Source organism: Dromiciops gliroides, chromosome 4, assembly GCF_019393635.1.
Source record: "Dromiciops gliroides isolate mDroGli1 chromosome 4, mDroGli1.pri, whole genome shotgun sequence".
NCBI lineage: Eukaryota > Metazoa > Chordata > Mammalia > Microbiotheria > Microbiotheriidae > Dromiciops > Dromiciops gliroides.
The window spans coordinates 143,201,056-143,221,370 of record NC_057864.1 but is presented as its reverse complement, the minus strand read 5'-3'; the positions used below and the strand labels follow the sequence as shown (position 1 = coordinate 143,221,370).

The 20,315-nt window shown below is 39.9% G+C and overlaps 1 protein-coding gene across 1 annotated transcript in view; it reads left to right on the top strand.

The window, feature by feature from the left end:
• The first annotated feature begins 554 nt into the window (after window positions 1-554).
• GPR137B (G protein-coupled receptor 137B) overlaps window positions 555-20,315 on the top strand; it is a 94,382-nt gene continuing 74,621 nt past the window's right edge. The window contains exon 1 of the mRNA XM_044005376.1: window positions 555-1,057. Within this exon, the coding sequence (XP_043861311.1) occupies window positions 689-1,057 (369 nt within the window). The 5' untranslated portion in view covers window positions 555-688. The remainder of the gene's footprint in view (window positions 1,058-20,315) is intronic.

The window sequence follows — 20,315 nt, the reverse complement described above, 5'->3', positions numbered from 1 at the left end:
AGAAGGATTGGTTTCTCGGTGGCTGCTTTGGACTCTTGAGCCAACGGGCCCGCGCTGCTGCTGCGGTCCACTCCTTCCCCGGCAAACAGTGATGGAGAGAGAAAGGAGGGGTTGGTGGCTGCATTGGGCTCTTGAGCAGGAGGGACCCGTGCTGCCGCCCCTGCTGCTGTTGCCGCTGTTGCCGCTGTCCCCTCCCTCCCGACCTCGGCCAGCAGAGTAATGGAGATGGGGAGGAGGGTTGGTTTCTTGGTGGCTGCTTTGGGCTCTTGAGCAGGACGGGGACGTGCTGCTGCCTCTGCTGTTGTTGCTGCTGCGGTTAAGTTGCCAATCGCTGACAAAGGCAGCCCTAATGAATCACTCCGGCAGCGCCGCGATCATGTGGTGCCGGGGCCGGCGGACCCAGGGCAGCCAAAGAGGAAGTGCGAGCTTGTTTTCTTTCAGTTTCTGAGCTCCTAGCCCAGCAAGATGAAAGGGGGCGGCGGCCGGAGTAGGAGCAGCGGCGGCGGCGGCGGCCGGAGCAGCAGCAGTAGCAGCAGCAGCGGCGGCGGCGGCGGCAGCGGCAGCAGTAGCAGCAGCAGCAGCAGCAGCAGCAGCAGCAGCGGCGGCGGCGGCAGCGCCGGCAGCCTCCGCGGACGTAGCCTGAGGACTCCATGAAGTCCAAGCGGCTCCTGCAGCCCGAGGTTTTCTGATGGAGGTCCCTCAATGGGACCCACTGAGAAATGACTCCCTGCCACCCACCCTCACCCCAGCCGTCCCTCCCTACGTGAAGCTCGGCCTCACCATCGTCTACACCATCTTCTATTCGCTCCTCTTCGTTTTTATCTACGTCCAGCTCTGGCTGGTATTGCACTACGGGCACAAGCGATTCAGCTACCAGACAGTCTTCCTCTTCCTCTGCCTCTTCTGGGCCTCCCTGCGGACCATTCTCTTCTCCTTCTACTTCAAAGACTTCGTCGCGGCCAACTCGCTGAGCCCCTTCGTCTTCTGGCTGCTCTATTGCTTTCCCGTGTGCCTCCAGTTCTTCACCTTGACCTTGATGAACCTGTACTTCACTCAGGTGAGGCCTTGGGGGGGGGGGTAGGAGCCCGAAGCCCCCAAGCCGGGAGAGAGAAGGGAAAGGGGGTGGCTGACTTGTCAGTCAATGGGAATTATTCAGCATCTATTATAGGCTAGGCTCGGTGCTAAATGCGGGGGTTACAAAGAAAGGCAAAAAACCCGAGGACCTTACTGTCCACAGGAGGAGGCGACATGAAGACGACTATGTGCATAAATAAGATATATACAGGATAAACCTGTCTTTCTGTCTGTGTCTGTCAGCCTGCACCTGTCCAGCTTCCCAATACACCCTCACCAACCCAACCTCACCTGTAAAACAGGAGCAAAGGGCATAAGGATTTCAGTTTCAAGGTTTTGTTTCTAGGACAGAGGAATGAGAATATAAAAAGGGATATGGGAGTGTTAGCATACTATATAATTCCACCGGGTAACCCTTCTCATCAGGCCTCCCAACCTTTTTCTATCTCCACTCCTCCTCATCCTCCAGAAACTGGGGTAAAGGTGTGGAGGCTATCACACAATAGAATTTACAGGTATATACAATATTTTCCCCTTAACCATCCCTGTGACATTTTGGACTGTTTGCTAAGGCTAACCCCAGGTTCTGAGCTGAGATCATACTGGAGCATTTAGGGGGGCATTCCCCCTTTTGGGAGAAGAGCAGACTCAAGGGTCAAGGTTTTAACTTCCAGGAGGCGAGACTCCCTCAAAGTAGGTGTATTTTTATGTCCCCTATAAATGATTTCTGGTCTCTGTTAAGTACAGAATTCCTCCATGAAGACACTGTTGTTGGTGAGTAGGGGGTGGAGGAAAGGAAAAGGTCTACTTCAATTTCACAACCTAAGTCCTGAGCAAGTGATTCAAACTCCTCCTTGGGAGCATTTTAAATACCTTTTACTAAAGGAATCTTAATGAATTGAGACCTACAGGCTCATTCCCCTGTGATTGCCACACAACCTTCCATAGCAGTAAACACTCATCTCCATACCTATTATAAGGTTAGGCTCATATTAAGTAAGGACCTGGCTTCTGCCTCTTAGAGGCCTAGGGAAAGAACCATAAAACTTGGCTGAGAAACTTTTATAGGAGCACAGGACCAATTTTTATGAGGCACATTATTAATAGCCCAATTTAAGGACATGCTGGTTGGCCCTGCCATTGCTTTGACGTTAATATAGAATTAATAAAAGTCATTATAAAGCATTTTGCAGATTGCATATAAGTTACTATAGACAGGGTTAAGAAACATGACTCTCCATTATACCCATCCCCTTTTATTTCTTTTATCCAAACCAGGCACTAACATTTCCCTTTTCATTGAGAACTAGACCAAAGACAATGGCCAGTGTTGTCTGATGAGTTTGTCAGAGGTTATGTTGTCTAGCAGGCTGACCCTAGTCATGTAAGCAAATCCTTTCCCTTGGGGTCATTTGCTTCTTGAGTGTCTTGAGTCTTTGTGTCTTTAAACTATGGATGAAAATAGAACTCATCATACCTTCCTTTTTTCACCATCCTCTTTTCTCTCAACCCCCCTTCCACTCTCTGTGTAGTGAAAACAATACTGTGAGTATTTGAATGAAACTTTTTTGTATGAAACATATAGCATATTATTAATATCTACTAGATATTAAAACCAGGGATCAAAATGGAACTCTTCTTGGTGCCTTTCAATGGTCTGTTCATTCAGCCATTTAATTCATTCATTAATCAACAAACATTTGAGTGCCTACTATTTGTCAGGTCCTGTGTTTAGTGTTGGGGATGGAAAAAAAGAGTCTGATCTCGAGGCATTTGCAGTCTTGTGGGGACATTTTTGGTTTGTTTTTTAATTTTAAAATTCAATTTTATTTTATTTTCAGCTCCATATTCAGGAGTTTACATTCTATCAAGGAAAACAACATGCACAAATATAAGTAAATACAGAATGAAGACAAAGCAAATACAAGGAATTTTTATTTTTGGAGGAGGGCCTGGTTGGGAGGTCTCATCTAAGAAGCTGGAACATGAGCTGAGCTTTTCAGAAAGCTAGACTCTAAGAAGTGCCAGGCATGGGGGGACAGCTTGTGTAATGGCACAGAGATGGGAACTAGAAAGAGCAGCAAGTAGGCCAAGGTTGGCAGGACCAGATTATATGATGGGGAATAACAGTATGCAGGGGAATAAATAAATAAAAGGTAAACCAGGCCCAAATTGTGAAGGGTCAAGCAAAGGCATTTGTATTTGATTATGGAGATAATAGGGAAACATGGGTGCTCCTAGCAGTGTCCATGAATTAGATTGTTTTGGTTTCTACAACACTTTCTGCTAATATTTATTAAGCATCTCCTGTGTACAAACTACTGTGATTGGTACTAGAGAAGATTTTGTTGTTCAGTCACATCCAACTCTACATGACCCCATGGACCCTGTATATGGAGTTTTCTTGGCAAAGATACTGGACTGCTTTGCCGTTTCCTTCTCCATGGTGTCCCCATTTTACAGATGAGGAACTGAGGCAGATAGAGGTTAAGTGACTTGCCCAGGGTCACGCAACTAGTAAGTGTCTGAAGCCATATTTGAACTCAGGTCTTCCTGACCAGTGCTCTATCCACTGCACTTACTTAGGTGTCCCATATTGGAGAAAATACAAAGACTAATAAGTTTTATTGACATCCTACTTTAAGGTTTATACAGCATTTTATGTACATTTTTCATCTGAGCCTCACCACAAACCTCTATATAGTTACCACAGGTGTTACTGTTCCCAGGTTCAGAGATGTTACCTAACTTGCCCATGGTCACACAGCTTGTAGAGTCAGAACTTGAACTTAGGTCTTCTTGATTCCAAGTCTAGCATTATATGCAACATGGAGGTCCTGGTGGAGTTCAGTCTAAGAGGGTTATATGATACAGACAAAAATAAAAATAATACACAAATGAATGAGGTATAAATCTAGATGAATTACAAGAGTGGTAGGAGGGTCTTTAATATCAGGGGAAGGACCCCTTAGGATGGTTTTTTTGGTCCAACTCACTCATTTTATGGATGAGGAAACTGGGGCCCATAGCCGTTAAATGACTTGCCCAAGGTCATACAACAAGTAGTAATCAAGAGAACTGAGATTTGAATTGAGGTTATGGGATTATAGCTTTAAAGGTAGAAGAATCCTTAGAGGGGATCAAATCTCAGTCCCTCATTTTATGGATCGAGTCCTTTCCCTTGGACCACCTTGCCTCCTTTCATGTTAGAGGTGGCATTTGAATTAGAGGAGATAAGTGGAGGAGGGAATTCCAGGTGTTTGAAATGTGAACCAAGGCCAGAAGGCAGAAGTACTAGGGATCTCCTACACATTTCTTTGTCAACATATGAGCTGTACATTGTCCATTCAAATACTATACAATTCTATGCAAGTTTGCAAAATTAGGGTGTGGGACTTGGTAATCACTGGGTCCCTTTCTGGCTCTAAAGGTATTTGTTCCAATCGTAATGACTTTAAATGCTCTTAATAGTATAGGCATTATAGACTTTTAGTGGGGTTGCAAAATGTTATATGAATTTGGGAACTGTCAAGTTGGGTTAGTAGATATTACTGCATGGAATAATAGAGTGTTAACCTTTCTTTTTCATTCAGTCAACTAATATACAATGCTTATTGTATTTATAATACTGTGGAAACAGGTACAAAGGGAAATGACACAACTAGTGGAATTAGCACTAACAAGAGAACTAGATTCTAGGCCACTCTGTCACTAACTCTTGTTTGATCATCCTAACACTAGGCAGGTACTTCAGTTCTCTTGGCCTCAGTTTCCTTGTCTGTAAAATTAGCAGATTAGATTAGATCAGAGCTTCTTGACGCTTTTTTTTTTTGTATCATGGACTCCTTTTGCTGTTTAGTGAAGTCTGTAGACTCTTTCTGTGAATAATGTTTTTAAACAATTGTGTTTAACTCCCTCTATGGACTCTGGGGCAAGGGAAGGGATTCTGAGGATTCCAGTTCTAATAGGTGATCTCCCTAGGCCCTTTCAACAATAATAGGCCTATGACTCTTTTAAGAACTTTGATTGGTGAAACATTAAAGATGTAGTTCTTGATCACCCCCCTTTTTTTTCCTTTCCTTTTTTTTTTTTTTTTTGTGAGGCAATTGGGGTCGTGACTTGCCTAGGGTCACACAGCTAGTACGTGTGGTGTCTGAGGCTGTATTTGAACTCAGGTCCTCCTGAATCCAGGGTCGGTGCTCTATCCACTGTGCCACCTAGCTGCCCTGATCCTCTTCTTTTTAAGGGGAAAAATAGTGGAAGGAAAAAACAGGAAACTAAGGTTACTTACTCATGATCATATGCAAGTAAACCTGAATCATGATGAGACAGAACTTGCAGGTCTTTGCTGCACCATCTGCTGGTTAATAAGTAAATGCCTGGCAAAGAGAAGAGTTCACACCCATACTGTGCTTTCTTTGGCTGAAGATGTAGCGGGGCAACAGAGCTAGCTTGAGAGGGAGGCATGAGGGTCATGCTCCAGACTCCAGTTCTCCCAGGTCAGGCCCAAAGCATTTTGCCCAATAGCAAAGTACTTATCAGTGTTCAGCCTAAAGCCACTCCCTGATTAGGGAAGGAGGCATCACAGACTTCTTACAGATCAAAGGCATTTCTTAGCTTTTTGAGCAGCTAATTCAGATTACTAGAGAGTAGTTTAGAGTTGTTTTCAAGCACTAGGAAAAGGGTAGTGTGGTAGTGTTGGTTGGGAGCTAGATCTCCTTTTGATCCCCCCAATTCTGGGTAGATTTTTGGGTCTCACATAAAACAATCATTGTCTTATATCTGGAATAGAATAGCATTTTCAGAGTTTGAAGCAACTGTAGAAATAATCTGGCCCCAGTGCATACACACATACTTTACAGACTGGAAAAGTAAGGCCCAGAAAGAGTAATTGCCCAAGGTTATTTAGTTAGTGCCAGAGCTGAAACTAGTACTCATAACTTTGCTCTGGGCATTTTCCTATGGCGTTATTTGGATTTACTCATAACATTTATATAGTGCTTTGAGGTTTGTAAAAGCTCTGTACATATTTATTTCATTTGATTCTTACAACTCTGTGAAATAGATGTTATCCCCAATTTTCGGATGGAAAAACAGGCAAATATAGGCTGACTTACCCAAGGTCACACAGCTAATAAGTGTTTGAGTCTGGATTTGAATTCTGGTCTTCCTGAATCCAACCCTAGGGTTTTTAAATGCCACCTCAATTAAAAAAAAATTATATACACACACACACACACACACACACACATATACTACATTCTATACTTCCTTTGCTTTTACTGTTCTGTTTCTTTCCTATAGCTTTTAGGGAGTAAATGGTGATAAGCATTACTAACACAAATGGAACAAAAACACCAAGGAAATGAAAGAATCCAATGAACATAATTTTCATATTCATTCATTCAGCAAGTACTTACCAGTGACCTTATCATATGTTTATCACATGGGACTAATGGGGAGATGAGGTCATATGGGGGAAGAAACTACACTGGAGGTCAACAGACCTAGGTTCCAGTTCCAGACATACCTCTGACTAGCTGTGTGGCCCAGGGCAAGTTATTTAAATTCTCTGAGCCTCATCTCTGAAATGAGGAGTTTGGATTAGATAACCTATAAAGTCTCTTCCAGTGCTAAAAATTAAATTCCATTTTAATTGTCTGACCTGGTCCCTGGCCCCCCAAAATAATTAGGGAGATAAGAGAAATACATGAGAAATAGTAAATGTTAAAAAAACAGTTCATGCTACAAGGGTTAAGTGAAGAGGAAGTTGGAGCAGCCTCATAGAAAAGGTGAGACTTAATCTGGATGTTAGAGAATGAGTAGTCCCTCTACTCACAGCCACCACCATTCTAGTTCAGGGCCTTATCAACCCCCACCTGGATTATAACAATAGCCTCCCATGTTTTTTCTGAATTCTTGATATTTGTTGTTTCTTACCACCTTGGCATATTACATTCATGTGCCATAACATATCTAGCTGTTCTTCAAATGATTGGGTGTTTACTCTGTTTTCAATTCTTTGCTAGCACAAAAAGTGTACTATGCCTTCTGTCTTTGGCTTCTTTGGGGATATATGCCTAACAGTGGACTCTCTGGGTCAAAAAATATGGGAATTTTAGTTAGTTTTTGGATTTAATTCTAAATTGTTTCCCAGATGTTAGGACAGTGCTCCACCAGTCATATCGATATGCCTATCTTCTTACAGCACAGCACCTCCAATAATAACTATTTCTTTGTCATCTTTTCTAATACTCTGGTTGTGAAATAAAGTCTTGAATGTTTCTCTTTAGTGATTCACAGAAATTTTTCACATAGTAGCTAATAGTTTACAATTCTTTTGAGAACTGTTCATTTCATTTAACCACTTATCTATTAGTGAATGGATCTTGGACTTATTTATGGACTTGTGATCACCTACATAGCTTGGATAGAAGACCATTATCTGAGATTTTTGATGCAAACATTTTTTCCTAGTTGACAGTTTCACTTTATGCTAGCTTGATTAATTTTGTTCATGCAAAAGATTTTCAATTTCATTTAATCAAAATGATAAGTTTTATCTTTTGTGAGCTCCTTGTGAGCTCCCTTGTTTGGTTAAGAATTTTCCCCTTAGTCATAGTTGTGAAAGATACCTATATCCATTTTCTGTGTTGTTTTTCTCTATGATTTTAACCTTTTATCTTTAGGTATTCATTTAGAACTCATTGTTGTTCAGTATATAGTGTTAGGTGCTATTCTAAACTATTTTTTTTCCAAACTGTTTTCCAGTTTTTACAAATGTTATCAAATAGAAAATTGTCTCCCAAATTTGTTTGGGGGGTTTAACAAATACTAGGTTACAGAATTCAGTTGTTTCTGGTTCTTGCTTCATTTATCTAGTTTTCAATTTGTTAACTAGTACTCCCAAATTTTGATGGATTACTACTTTACAATATAACTTAAAGCCTGAAAGTGCTTTCCCTTCCATTCTTACTTGTTTTGTTTATTTCCCATGAGTCAGGCCCTTTTTCTCCCTCCAAATAAATTTTGTTATTTTTCTAATCTAGTTCCATAAAATATCCCCAGAGTACTTTGATTGACTCACAATAAATTAGCAAATTAATTTAAGTATATTAGTAATTTTTATTATATTGGCCTGGCCCAACAATGATCAGTGAATAGCCTTCCAATTATTTAAGTCATTCTTTATTTCTTTAAAGAGTGTCTCTGTGGTTGTAGTGATTTTTTTGCAGGGCAATAGGGGTTAAGTGACTTGCCCAGGGTCACACAGCTAGTAAGTGTCAAGTGTCTGAGGCCAAATTTGAACTCAGGTCCTTCTGAATCCAGGGCCAGTCCACTGCACCACCTAGCTGTCCCCATGATAGAAGTCTTGAGTGTGTCTTGATAGATTGACTCCCAGAAATTTTCTAGATTTTGTAGTTATTACAAAATGAGATGTTCCTTTCTATTGTTTCCTCTTGGATTTTGTTATTGCTATGTATAAATGCAAACAATTTTTTGCAAACAATTTTTGTGGATTTATTTTACATCCAGCTACTTAACTGAAACTATCCTCTGATTTAGTTAGCTACATGGTAGCTGCTTAACTGAAACTATTGTCTCATTTAGTTTCTTTAATGATTCTCTGGGATTCTGTGTATTTAAGTATAAAATGGCCAGTGAGTGCCCTGTGCATTCATATCAGTCTCTAGTTAGCTCCTCATTTTATTCTTCATTGGGGGAGTTTTTGTTTGCATCTTCAAAATTTTAATTCTCAAGACCTTCCTATTCTTCTTGGTCTGACTTCTCCTGGAGCATTTCTATTGCAGCCTAAACACAAATCTTTGCTAATACTTATATCTTATCCCAAATAGACTATAATAATGCCTTTAACTACCAATTAAACTGCTTTAGATTAAAACATCCAGCAGCAGGCTATGCAGTCTCCATCATGCCTTTACCTCAGGTTTTGGCTATGTTCTTGAGAATGACTCAGGCCAGTATTTTTATCAAGTAGAAATTTTTTTTTTTCCACATCATTCCTGAGGGGCCACCATTCCAGAAAGAACTCTGATGCAAACTTCAGTATCCACTGATTTGTTTCTTCAGTGGCTTACAAGAGAACCTTTTCTAGACCTCCTCAGGACATAGTGTTTGTGAAATTAGATATAGCAAATGCAAGTTGTGAATCAGTGGAAAGTGGTCAGCTTCCTCAAAAGTCCAACTTGCTTCAGCCTCAGCCCAAGTATGACAAGTTCTTGCCATTATAGGCAGTAATTTTTTTTTAAACAGTGGAAAGCTGAAAAAAAATCTTAGTACAGAACGAGGCAGTAGTGTGGCTAAATGTAATAAGAGTTGGGAGATTGAGTTATTTTGTTTTAGAACTTATTATCTATACACAGTCACTGTTAAATATTTATGCCCTTATGAGGGATTCTTACTTCTTTTTACAGATGAGATCACTAAAACAAGTCAAAGAAGGCAAAGTTAATTGTCCTTAGTCACACTTCAAGTCCATGTCATATACCTGGGGTTAGAACTTGATTCATTCCTGAAGCCCAGTTCATTGTTTAGTCAGAGATGTCAAACTTAGCCCTTGGGCTGACATGCAGACTCCTAAGGTCTGCAAGACTCCTGAGTACTACTAGAACCAGATTAAAATTTAATTGATAAATGTTTTAAAAAATGAAAACAATACAACATACATAATGTTAATTTGTGGTTTCTAAGTCAATATTCTGGACAGGAGGGATCTAGGAATCACTTCTATTTGAGTTAGGCACCATTGGCTCAGATTGCTGTCAAAATCTTTTGTCCAAATTCTAATTTCTGATTTAGCCTTTATCCAAAACTCTTTTTTAAACGTGTAGTAAGTCTTAACTGTTACATCTATGAAAAGGGGGCTGGTGGTGGTAATTCTACCATCATGCTCTTAGGGTTTGGCAAGTCCTCAGTTAAGAACATCTTCAACCGGGCAGCTAGGTGGCGCAGTGGATAGAGCACTGGCCCTGTAGTCAGGAGTACCTGGGTTCAAATCCGGCCTCAGACACTTAACACTTACTAGCTGTGTGACCCTGGGCAAGTCACTTAACCCCAATTGCCTCACTAAAAAATAAAGAAATAAAGAACATCTTCAACCCTTGAATCCTAGTGCTGGAAACAACTTGGAGAACACTTCTTTTAATTCCCTTGTCTCAAATGAGGAAGCTGAGGTCTTCAGAGTTTAAGCAACTTGCCCAAGTTCACACAGTTAATTGGTAGTAAAGTTGAGATTAGTACCTAAGCTTTCTGCTTCTCATTTCAGTAATCTTACTGTATCATGCTACATCCAAGAGACTTCAAAGTAAAAGCTGAGTCATCTGGGCTATATTATTGCTCACCAGAAGGAGTACAATTCTAGCATTTGGAATTCACCTTAGAGGTTATCTAATCCAACCAATCACTACTAGTTGTGTGAATACAAACTATGTCTATTCTCATCTTTTGTTATCTATGCCAGTTTTCAGATGTGAGGTGACACCTCAGGGTTGGTTTGATTTGATTCTTTCATATGACTGTTAATAGTTTGTAGTTCTTCTTTTGGTAACTGTCCATATCTTTGACCTGGCTTTTGGTGCATGTGTGTATGTCTATATGTATTGTATTTCTATAAATATATGTACATGTATTATATATGTATATATGAACAATATATGTATATGAGTATACATCACTGTGTATATGTGCATATACATGTACATATACATATACCATACCTGTATATGTACATATATAGAGAGAGAAACAAATATATGCATGTATGTTTATGTATCTATTAATAGATATATACACACATATATGTATTTGTATATACACATGTTATTTATGTATCTTGGATACCAAACCCTTAGCAGATAAATTTGATATAAAGATTTTTCCCCCCATTCAACCACTTTCCTTCTTATCCTAGTTTCATTAATTAAATACTATGGGTAGTATTCTAACCATATCAATCTAAGCAAGTGGTCATCTTAAAATGTACTCTTTTACACAGATCATAGACAATTTTGTTTCTTCTTGCAAACTGATATCTTCAGCCTCTTTAAGCAGGTGATCGTAAGATATCCATGAACTTTGTTTTCTTATGCCACAAGAAAGGAAACTTATGACCATAATAATAAAGGGTCCTTCTATTCTACTGGCTATTAGACAACAGGAAGGATTGTATCTAGGGCTCTTGGAAATCTTTGAACTATAAATAGAAAGAAGCTTTGGCAACAAACTACACCATGTTTCTCACCAAACTCAGATTTTCAAAATTTCAAAGTGTAAGATTTTATAGGAACAAGGGAGTATCTTTCTACCTCTGGCAACTTTCCACACCCTGCCCAGTGCTCTGATATGGGCCATACCTACTTTCTTCTCCAATTGTTAACAGCCTCATTCGGGAATGTAGTATAGGAAGGGGTGAGATTGCAGTATGGAATTCCCATGCAATTCTAGCTTAGATCCACCATCTTAATGTCCACTTCCATGACCTATTGGAAGCATTATTAGCAGTGCATCTCCTATCTTATTCCAGTGGCATCTCTTGGTCCTCACATTCTTTTTTTTTTTTTTTTTTGGTGAGGCAGGTTTAGTGACTCGCCTAGGGTCACACAGCTAGTGTCAAGTGTCTGAGGGCAGATTTGAACTCAGGACCTCCTGAATCCAGGGCTGATGCTCTATCCACTGCGCCACCTAGCTGCCCCCTCACATTCTATTTTGATGTTCTGTAGTCAGGATTCTTGTTGCTTCATGGGGCGGGTGGGGGGGGGGAGGGGTGTATTCCACCAGCCTCAAGGGGAAGGAAATTTAGCTGATTCCTTCAGCATTCCTGGGAACACTCATTCCTTACTGTGCCATTCAGAATAAAATCTCATTTCCCATTACAACTCCATTAAGCAAAAGCAAAGGCTGAGAGCTGCCAATCTAATCACTTAAGGAAAACAACTAAGCCCAAAAAATTTATGCAGACCTTCAGACCTCATTCTCACTAGTGCTTACCTGTCTGCCCACCAATCAGGAGCTTGTTTTGCCTGTAATTCTACATACCATGGCAATTGAGGTGAGATTTCTTTTTCCCTTTACTATGTTCTCTTGCTTTTCCACAGTGCAGACAAGCAAGAATCATTGTGTGGGATAGTGAGAGAATCTTGTTTTGGGTTAACTATCTCAAAAGAGCTATGCAGACCAATTTAGAGGCACCATTTACATCTAGAATGTTCTGCCATCTGGCAGGCTTTTTTTCTTCACCATCACAAATAAGATGATTATGTTATTTTAAATTTTCCATTAGTCTGATCTTGATAAATGTCAGCAAACATGAACATTTTGGTATACAAAGAACAGAAAAAGGAGATTGTATATGAAACTACAAATCTCCATCATGGACAGCTTGGCTTTTATAAGCATATACTAAATTCAGCACATTAGTTCCCAAGCTGTCTTGCTTATCTGAGTGTTGTTTTTTTCCTCTCTGAACCTTCTTCTGTTCTCTTCTCTCTATTTCTAAAAATACTTCATTGACACTTTTTTCTTTCTCTCCTTTCCTTTTTGGCATCATTATCATTAACCCTCCCTTCCTCACTTCCCCCTAAAAAATTTCCCTTGTAACAGATTCAACAAAACAAATCCACACATTGGCCATGTCTGAAAATGTGTATCTTATTCTGTATCCCTAATCCATCACCTCTTTGTCAAGAAGTGGGAAAGATGTTTCATCATTTGTCTTCTGAGTTGTAGTTTATCTATATTTATTGTAATTCTTAAGTCTTTCAAAGTTGCTTTAAAAAAAATGATGTAGTCATTTTAGAAATTGTTCTCCTTGTTCTGTTCTTTCTTCCTGTGAAACTGCTTACTTATACCCAAGTACAGGACATAGGCTTACATCAAAACCTAATCCTGTACCTCATTCCCCCTCCCTCTTTCCATTGTTGTAGAGACCCCAGCTCCAGTCTGTAGAATTTTTCTCAGGTCTCCATAGCCAGCTTCTTCAGGAGCAAGAGCCTTCTGAGGGCTGCAATCCAGAAGTACAAATGCTGAGGAAAACAGGCTAGGAACTGTCAGAGCAAGGCCAGAGAACCTAGAAACAGAGGGAGTGGGACACAGATCACCAGAACAGGACATGATGTGTATGGGGACCTGCTCAGCACTCCACCAAGCCTGAGGTCAGGAGCACAGCATCCAGCTGGAGCCAGTTCTGACTTCCCAAAAGTCATTTGGGGCAGAGATCAAGGCTGATGATCCATGAATCCAGCATGGAAGGAGGCTGAGACACTTTGAGATTCAGTCTCTAAGGCTGCAAACTCAAGACACATAGTGGTTAAATTTAACAATTCAATTCAGAAACAAGTTCTGCAAGCCATCTGGAGAAATATCTTCAAATACAAAGAAAAGGGCATTTGAATAATGCAAGTCTATTGCGTACCCACTAGATAAAGGAGGGATGGAAAGGAATTATGTGTTCTGAAGAGCAGTGGAGTTCAGGGTGACATCCTGAAAGTCTGAGCTTAACCATAGAAGATGAAAATGGACGTTCAATAGCAAAGAAGACTTTGAAACATATTTAGAAAGAAAATCAGAACAGAAGAGATTATTCACTCCTTGAACACTCCAAACAACAAAAATGTAAAAGGAGTGAATGAATGCAGCAGTCAAGGACAGTAACAGCAACAGAGTGACAATATAGAGACCAATAAGAGAATTCTTTCTAAATGTACAAGAGAAGAAAGGGGTGAAGGTGAGAATCTGGTAGAACTAACAGTGAAGAGGCAGATAAAGGGTATTATAGACAACAGAGCCTGGCAATATCCTTCTTAGAGGTCAATCATAGCTTCTTTTGTGAGACTAGATTATAACATGGGAGGGTATATAAAAGTGGAGGTGGGGAGTAGGGGAATAGAGAGGAGTGAGTGATTCTCTGGGGTCAAATCAAGGGCTAGCAATGAGAGGAGGATGAATTCTGTGGACTCAGAAAGAGAAGAGCCCATAGGGGAATGAGTGAGGAGGAGAGGGAAAAAATTGAAAAGGAAGGGGAAAGGAAGGAGGCATTGGAGGTGGGGGAGGGGGTTTTAGTGATGAATGTTCCTATAAGTGAAGAGAGATGGGAGGTAAAAGGATATGAGGATCTTACACTGGATGAAGTCTGCTAGATTTAGTGCTTGAAGAGTCTACTTGTCCAGGGAGGGTGAGGTAGATAGAATTGGAAACTCTGGGGGCAACTGGAAAAGCATGGTCAGAGAAAGATTTCCAGGCAAATGTAGAAAAAAAGGTCAAGAGAGGATATAGATCCATGTTGGACTTTATAATCCATAATGTGTCAGGAAGGGAGTCCTACTGGTCTGGAGTCAGGGAGACCCGAGTTCAAATCTAGACTCAGACTCATACTAGCAGTGTGACCCTGGGCAAATCATTTAACATCTGTTTGCTTTAGTTTCTTCATCTGTAAAATGGGGATAATCATAGCCCGCCTCCCAGGGTTGTTGTGAGGGTCAAATGAGACAATAATTGTAAAGTCCTTAGCATAGTGCCTGGCACATAGTAAACACTATATAAATGTTAACTGCTATTGTTGTCGTTGTCGTCATCATCATCATCATCAATACTAGGCATTGCTCTGGAAATGAGGTACAGTGGAAAAAGAGAATCCATGGGATGGGCCCTAGAAGACAGTGACAAAAAGCACCAAGAGGGGAGACCCTAGAATGAATATTTTGGAAACTTTTATAATATAAAGAATACTGAAATGAATACAGAAGAGTATCTCTTTTTTTTTTTTTTAAGTGAGGCAATTGGGGTTAAGTGACTTGCCCAGGGTTACACAGCTAGTAAGTGTTAAGTGTCTGAGGCCGGATTTGAACTCAGGTACTCCTGACTCCAGGGCCAGTGCTCTATCCACTGTGCCATCTAGCCACCCCAGAGTATGTCTAAATAATTATAGGAGTCATGAATCAAGAATGAAGAATCAAGAAAGAGAAAGAGAAGATGGATATTTAAGAGAATGAGAGAAATCCTTTTTTGGAAAGGGGCATAAAAACCAAGAAATTTAAAAACTAAGGAAAAGGACTAGGTGAAGGGGAGGAGAAGAGAGTACATCAAATGAAAAGAAGAGATAAGGGTGGAAGAGAGCCAGTGGGAATAGGCCCATCTTTAAAAAAAAAAAAAGCAGAGTAATTGATGGAATATAATATAACATAATTGCATCTAGGATAAGAAAGGAAATGGTCAAATGGGGGGAAAAATCTTTGATCATATTTCTCTGATGAGGGCTTGATATACAAGATATATTGTGTATGTATTACTACTAGCCATTTCCCAATAGATAAATGGTCAAAGGATATGATCAAACAGTCCTCAAAAGAACTACAGCTAGGTAGCACAGTGGACAGAGCACTGGTCCTGGAGTCAGGAGGACCTGAGATCAAATCTGGCCTCAGACACTTAACACTAGCTGTGTGACCCTTGGCAAGTCACTTAACCCTCACCAAAAAAACCCCCAAAACAACAACAACAGCAAAAGTAATTACAACCCAATGATAAAATTCCCCAAATCACAAATAATAAAAGAAATGCAAATCAAGACAACCCAGAGGCCTCAAGTACCACACTCTGCAAAATGGCACAATGACAACACTCAGTATTGGAGGCTGTTGTGGAAAGATAGGCACACTGATACATTGATATATTGCTTTTTTGCAGGCACAGCTAGTAAGTGTCAAGTCTCTGAGGCCCGATTTGAACTCAGGTCCTCCTGAATAGGGCCAGTGCTTTATCCACTGCGCCACCTAGCTATCCCCTTTATTGATATATTGTTAGTGGAGCTGTGCAATGGTGTAGCCATTTTGGAAAGCAATTTGGAATTATTCAAATAAAGTTACTAAAGGGCAGCTAGGTGGTGCAGTGGATAGAGCACCGGCCCTGAATTCAGGAGGACCTGAGTTCAAATCCGACCTCAGACACTTAACACTTACTAGCTATGTGACCCTGGGCAAGTCACTTAACCCCAATTGCCTCACCAAACCCCCCCCCCCCAAAAAAAAAAAAAACAAATAAAGTTACTAAAGTCCATGCCCTTTGAATCAGAGACTTCATTACTGAGCTTACACCCCAAGGAAGCCATTGTTAAGAAAAAAAGTGTCCATATACACCAAAACATTCACAGCAACACTTTTTGTGATAGCTAAAATTGGAAACAAAGTAGATGCCTATCAATTGAGGAATAGCTAAACAAATTGTGATACAGTAATGTAATATTGTGCTGTCAGAAATGTGTGTGTGATGAATACATAGAAACAGAAAAATCCATATGAACTACTGCAGAGTGAATAAGCAGAACCAAAACAAAGTAAAACAGTACAATATACACAGTAACTACAAGAATTGAAATGGAAAGAACAACATGCTAAAAAAATCAAAAGGAAATATAACAAAACCAGAAAGCTCAAGTGGGACTCAAATAAAGAGATATGAGAAGACACCACCAACCTACCCCTTCCTGAAGGTGGGAGTTCTCATGTTACACAGTGTACATGTTTTCTGACTTGTTAAATGTATGCTTTTAATGTAATGTCAGTTATGCTGACTTTTTTCTCCTCTCTTCTCTCTAGAAAAACTATTTGTCACATGGGATGGCTCTGGAAGGGAGAGATGGAGGGAAACATGGGATGCTATGGTGATGGAAAAAACAAAAATAGCAATAAAAACTTAAAAAAAAAAAGAGCAATCATTGGTAACTTTGGAGACCTTTCAGTTGAATGATAAGATCAGAAGTCAGATTACAGAGGGTATACTTACATTATGACTATACACCAAAATTTGTTCAGCCAAATTTTCTAGCTGATGGGGACCCCCTTTATGTACAAAAACAAAAAAAAGTGCTGCTATGGGTATTTTTGTACATATGGTTCCTTTCCCTCTTTGATTTACTCCTTTGCTTGGGGATTCATGTCTCAAAGTGGTATTACTGGGCAATTTAATGACATTCTAGGTATAGCTTTAAATTGCTTGTACAAAAAAAAAATTGCTTGTGTGATGTGTAACACCTGTGGAACTCCCATCTCCACAAAGGGGTAGGTTGAGTTGTTCTAGGGCAGTGGTCATGGGAGCAGAGAGAAGAGAACAAATGTGGAAGATGTCAAGTAGATAGAATCACCAAGACTTAGTGATGGGCTGGACATAAGGTTTGAAAATGGTTAAAAGTTGAGGATCACTGTGGGGTTGAGATCTTCGTGACTGAAATAATGGTGGGGCTCTTGATAGATAATGGATTCTGTTTTGAACTTGAGTTTTAGATGCCTAAGGGACATTCAGTGATGGAACTCAGTAAAGAGATGATTGAGAAACATCTAGATAGAGGTGATAGTTGAATCCATTGGAGCTGATGAGACCACTAAGAGGGAAATAGAGATAGAAGTAGAATAGAGACAGAAATTAGACCTAAGAAATAACCCTGGGAAGCAGCTTAAATATTTCATGAAACAGGTTAACAAGCAACACTAAAGTGACTTATTAACCTTTCATTTTTCTTTTATTCTGTGGCTAAAATTCAAAACCATGTCAGATACAAGGAAGGATAGAGCCAGAGCATTATTTATCCTGCCAAAAATTGACTTCTGAGGGAAAAGAGATGTAGCAACACACACCTGAATATATGCACATATACATGCCCTATACTTCTTACTTCCCATCCTTAACCTGTCCTAGCACAAAACATCAGAAAAGGATCTTTGACATAAATCAGAAGTTTCCTTCACAGCTTTCAAACCAAGGTCAGGAGCTGTTTATTTCGGTCTATATATCCCCAATGAGTAGAGATTCAGTGTGCATAGAAAGCAGTCCTCAGAGCCAGGAAGACCCAGATTCAAGACATTCCTCCTATCCATACTGGCTATGTAACTCTGGTCAAATCACTTACCTTCTCAGTGGTCTAGGTCAGGGCTTCTTAAACTTTCCACTTGCGACCCCAAGAAATTTTTACAAGACCCCGGTATATGCATATATAAAATAGGTGTACATACCCTTTTAATATTACCAAATTTTCACAATGCCTACATTCAGTTATGTGACCCATAGTTTAAGAAGCTTTGGTCTAGGTCAGTGGTGCCAAACTCATAGGAATGAATCCCTGTGAGTCATATGTTGACTTAGAAAACCACAAATTTAACATCTATATTTTGTTGTATTTTTATTCATTTTGTTAAACATTTCCCAGTTACATTTTAATCTGATTCTGCTGCACTTGGGAGTTTTGTGGGCCGAGTTTGACACCTCTCATGTTGGCAAGTCTCTAAGACTGAGTTGCAGAAGTTACTGATCTGCTCTGATACAGGGAGTTTCCTCATGGGGAATTCTCAATACCAATGAGATCCCAGGTCCATTTCCTGCTCCTACGTTCCTCAGTGGGTAGCCCAGTTCCTGGCACATAGCAGCTGCTTAATCACTATTTGTTGATTTGAATTGTGTGAAAAAGATGGCACAGGAATTTATGATATAAAGAATAATCTCTACTAAATCATATAATAATGAAAAAGTCTGTCTCCAGCTTCATTCAGACACACAATCCCATATTGTCAGAAGGACAAGGTAGTGGGGATGGGTGGAACAGACTCTAGGCTCCAGAATGGTGGCCTTGAATCAAATTTAAGGAGAACAGAGATTTCCAAGTCTTGAAGGAAAGGGTATGGTATCAATCTACTATTTGTTAGGGTTTTGTTCATTTTTTTCACTTTTTAAAGCAACCCATACTTGACATGCCATGCCATTTATCTAACACAAAAAGCATATTGTAGGAAGCAATTCTCTTAATCAATTAATCCATTGCTATAGACTGTTGTTGCCCCTGCCTTTTCAGGGGTTCCTCACACTCAACAGCTGTCAGCTGCTATGTCCTCCTATAAATGGCCATGACTTGTAATGTGTGACTGGCACCAGACAACTGAGGGAAGTGGGTTGGTTGTCTTGTGATCAACACTCACTCCCTCGGGCTATAGGGCTGACAATCATACCCCATTACTATCTTATTATTCTGAAACCTAGAATTGTTTTCCTCTGATTTGATAACTCATATAGGTTCATCCTAGGATGTCCTGACATTCTCAAATCATACAAAATATTTTATTGCCTTTAAAATAAAAGCAATGATGAAATAAGGCGGTCTAGCCAATATGCCAAGAATGAGCAAAATCACTCAATTGAGAACATCAAAAGGCTGACTGCACAGATAGTGAAGAAGTTAGGGTTGGAAGGGATCACTGGTTCATTTTTTTTTGGCCCCCTCAGTATGAAAATTAATAAACTGAAGCCCTTAGTGATAAAGAATATTGCCCAAGGTCATACAACAGAGTCAGGATGTAACACCCAATCTTATGACTCAATTGGAATTTCCTTTCTCTTTCCCTCCCTTGTATCTTGTACCTATATTATTGATTCTATTAAAAACAAAAAACAAACAAATAAAAAACCCAAACCTTTCATTTCCCGGTATTTCTGTCTCCTTTCCTTGTAACAAATACAGTTAAGCAAAACATCAGCACCATGACCACAACTAACAACAAATGCCAATGCCAAGTTTTGTACTTATGATCCGCCATGAGGAAGGAGGTATGCTTTGCTGCCAGTCCCCTGAAGATATAGTTGGTCACTGCATTGATTAGGAACTCTGATGACTTTCAGGGTTGTTTTCCTTTGCATTGTTGTAATTTTTGTGTAATGGTTTCTTTGGTTCTGTTTACTTTGCTCTGTATTAGTTTGTATTACCCTTGCCAAGTTTCCCTGAACTCTTCATATTCTTCATGACATCATCCAATAACAATCTGTTTCATTCAAAAGCCACTGTTTTTCAGCCTTTTCCTAATCAATGGGCATCCGTTTTCAGTTCTTAGCTCTAAAAAAAAAGTGCTGCTATAAATAGTTTTGTACAGTGCTCAGTTCCATGGGAAGTGCTTCAATCCAACTCCCTCTTCCTCCCACATGTATATATGGGACTTTCTTTTATGACTTTAACTTCCTTGGGGAAGTTTCCACTAAGTGTGGAAAGTTTTCAGTGGAAAGCAGTGAATTTATTTCTTCAGCCAAATGCTATCTTCTCTAGAATACTTTTTCATTGGGAAGTAATTTTAAAGTATGTCAAAGCCAGGTATAATGACTCCTTTTTTTTATTTCTGTGGTGAAAATATCACTTTGGTATAATGAATACATTTCTAAATTTCAACTCACAATCTGTATTTCAACCAGTACCCACT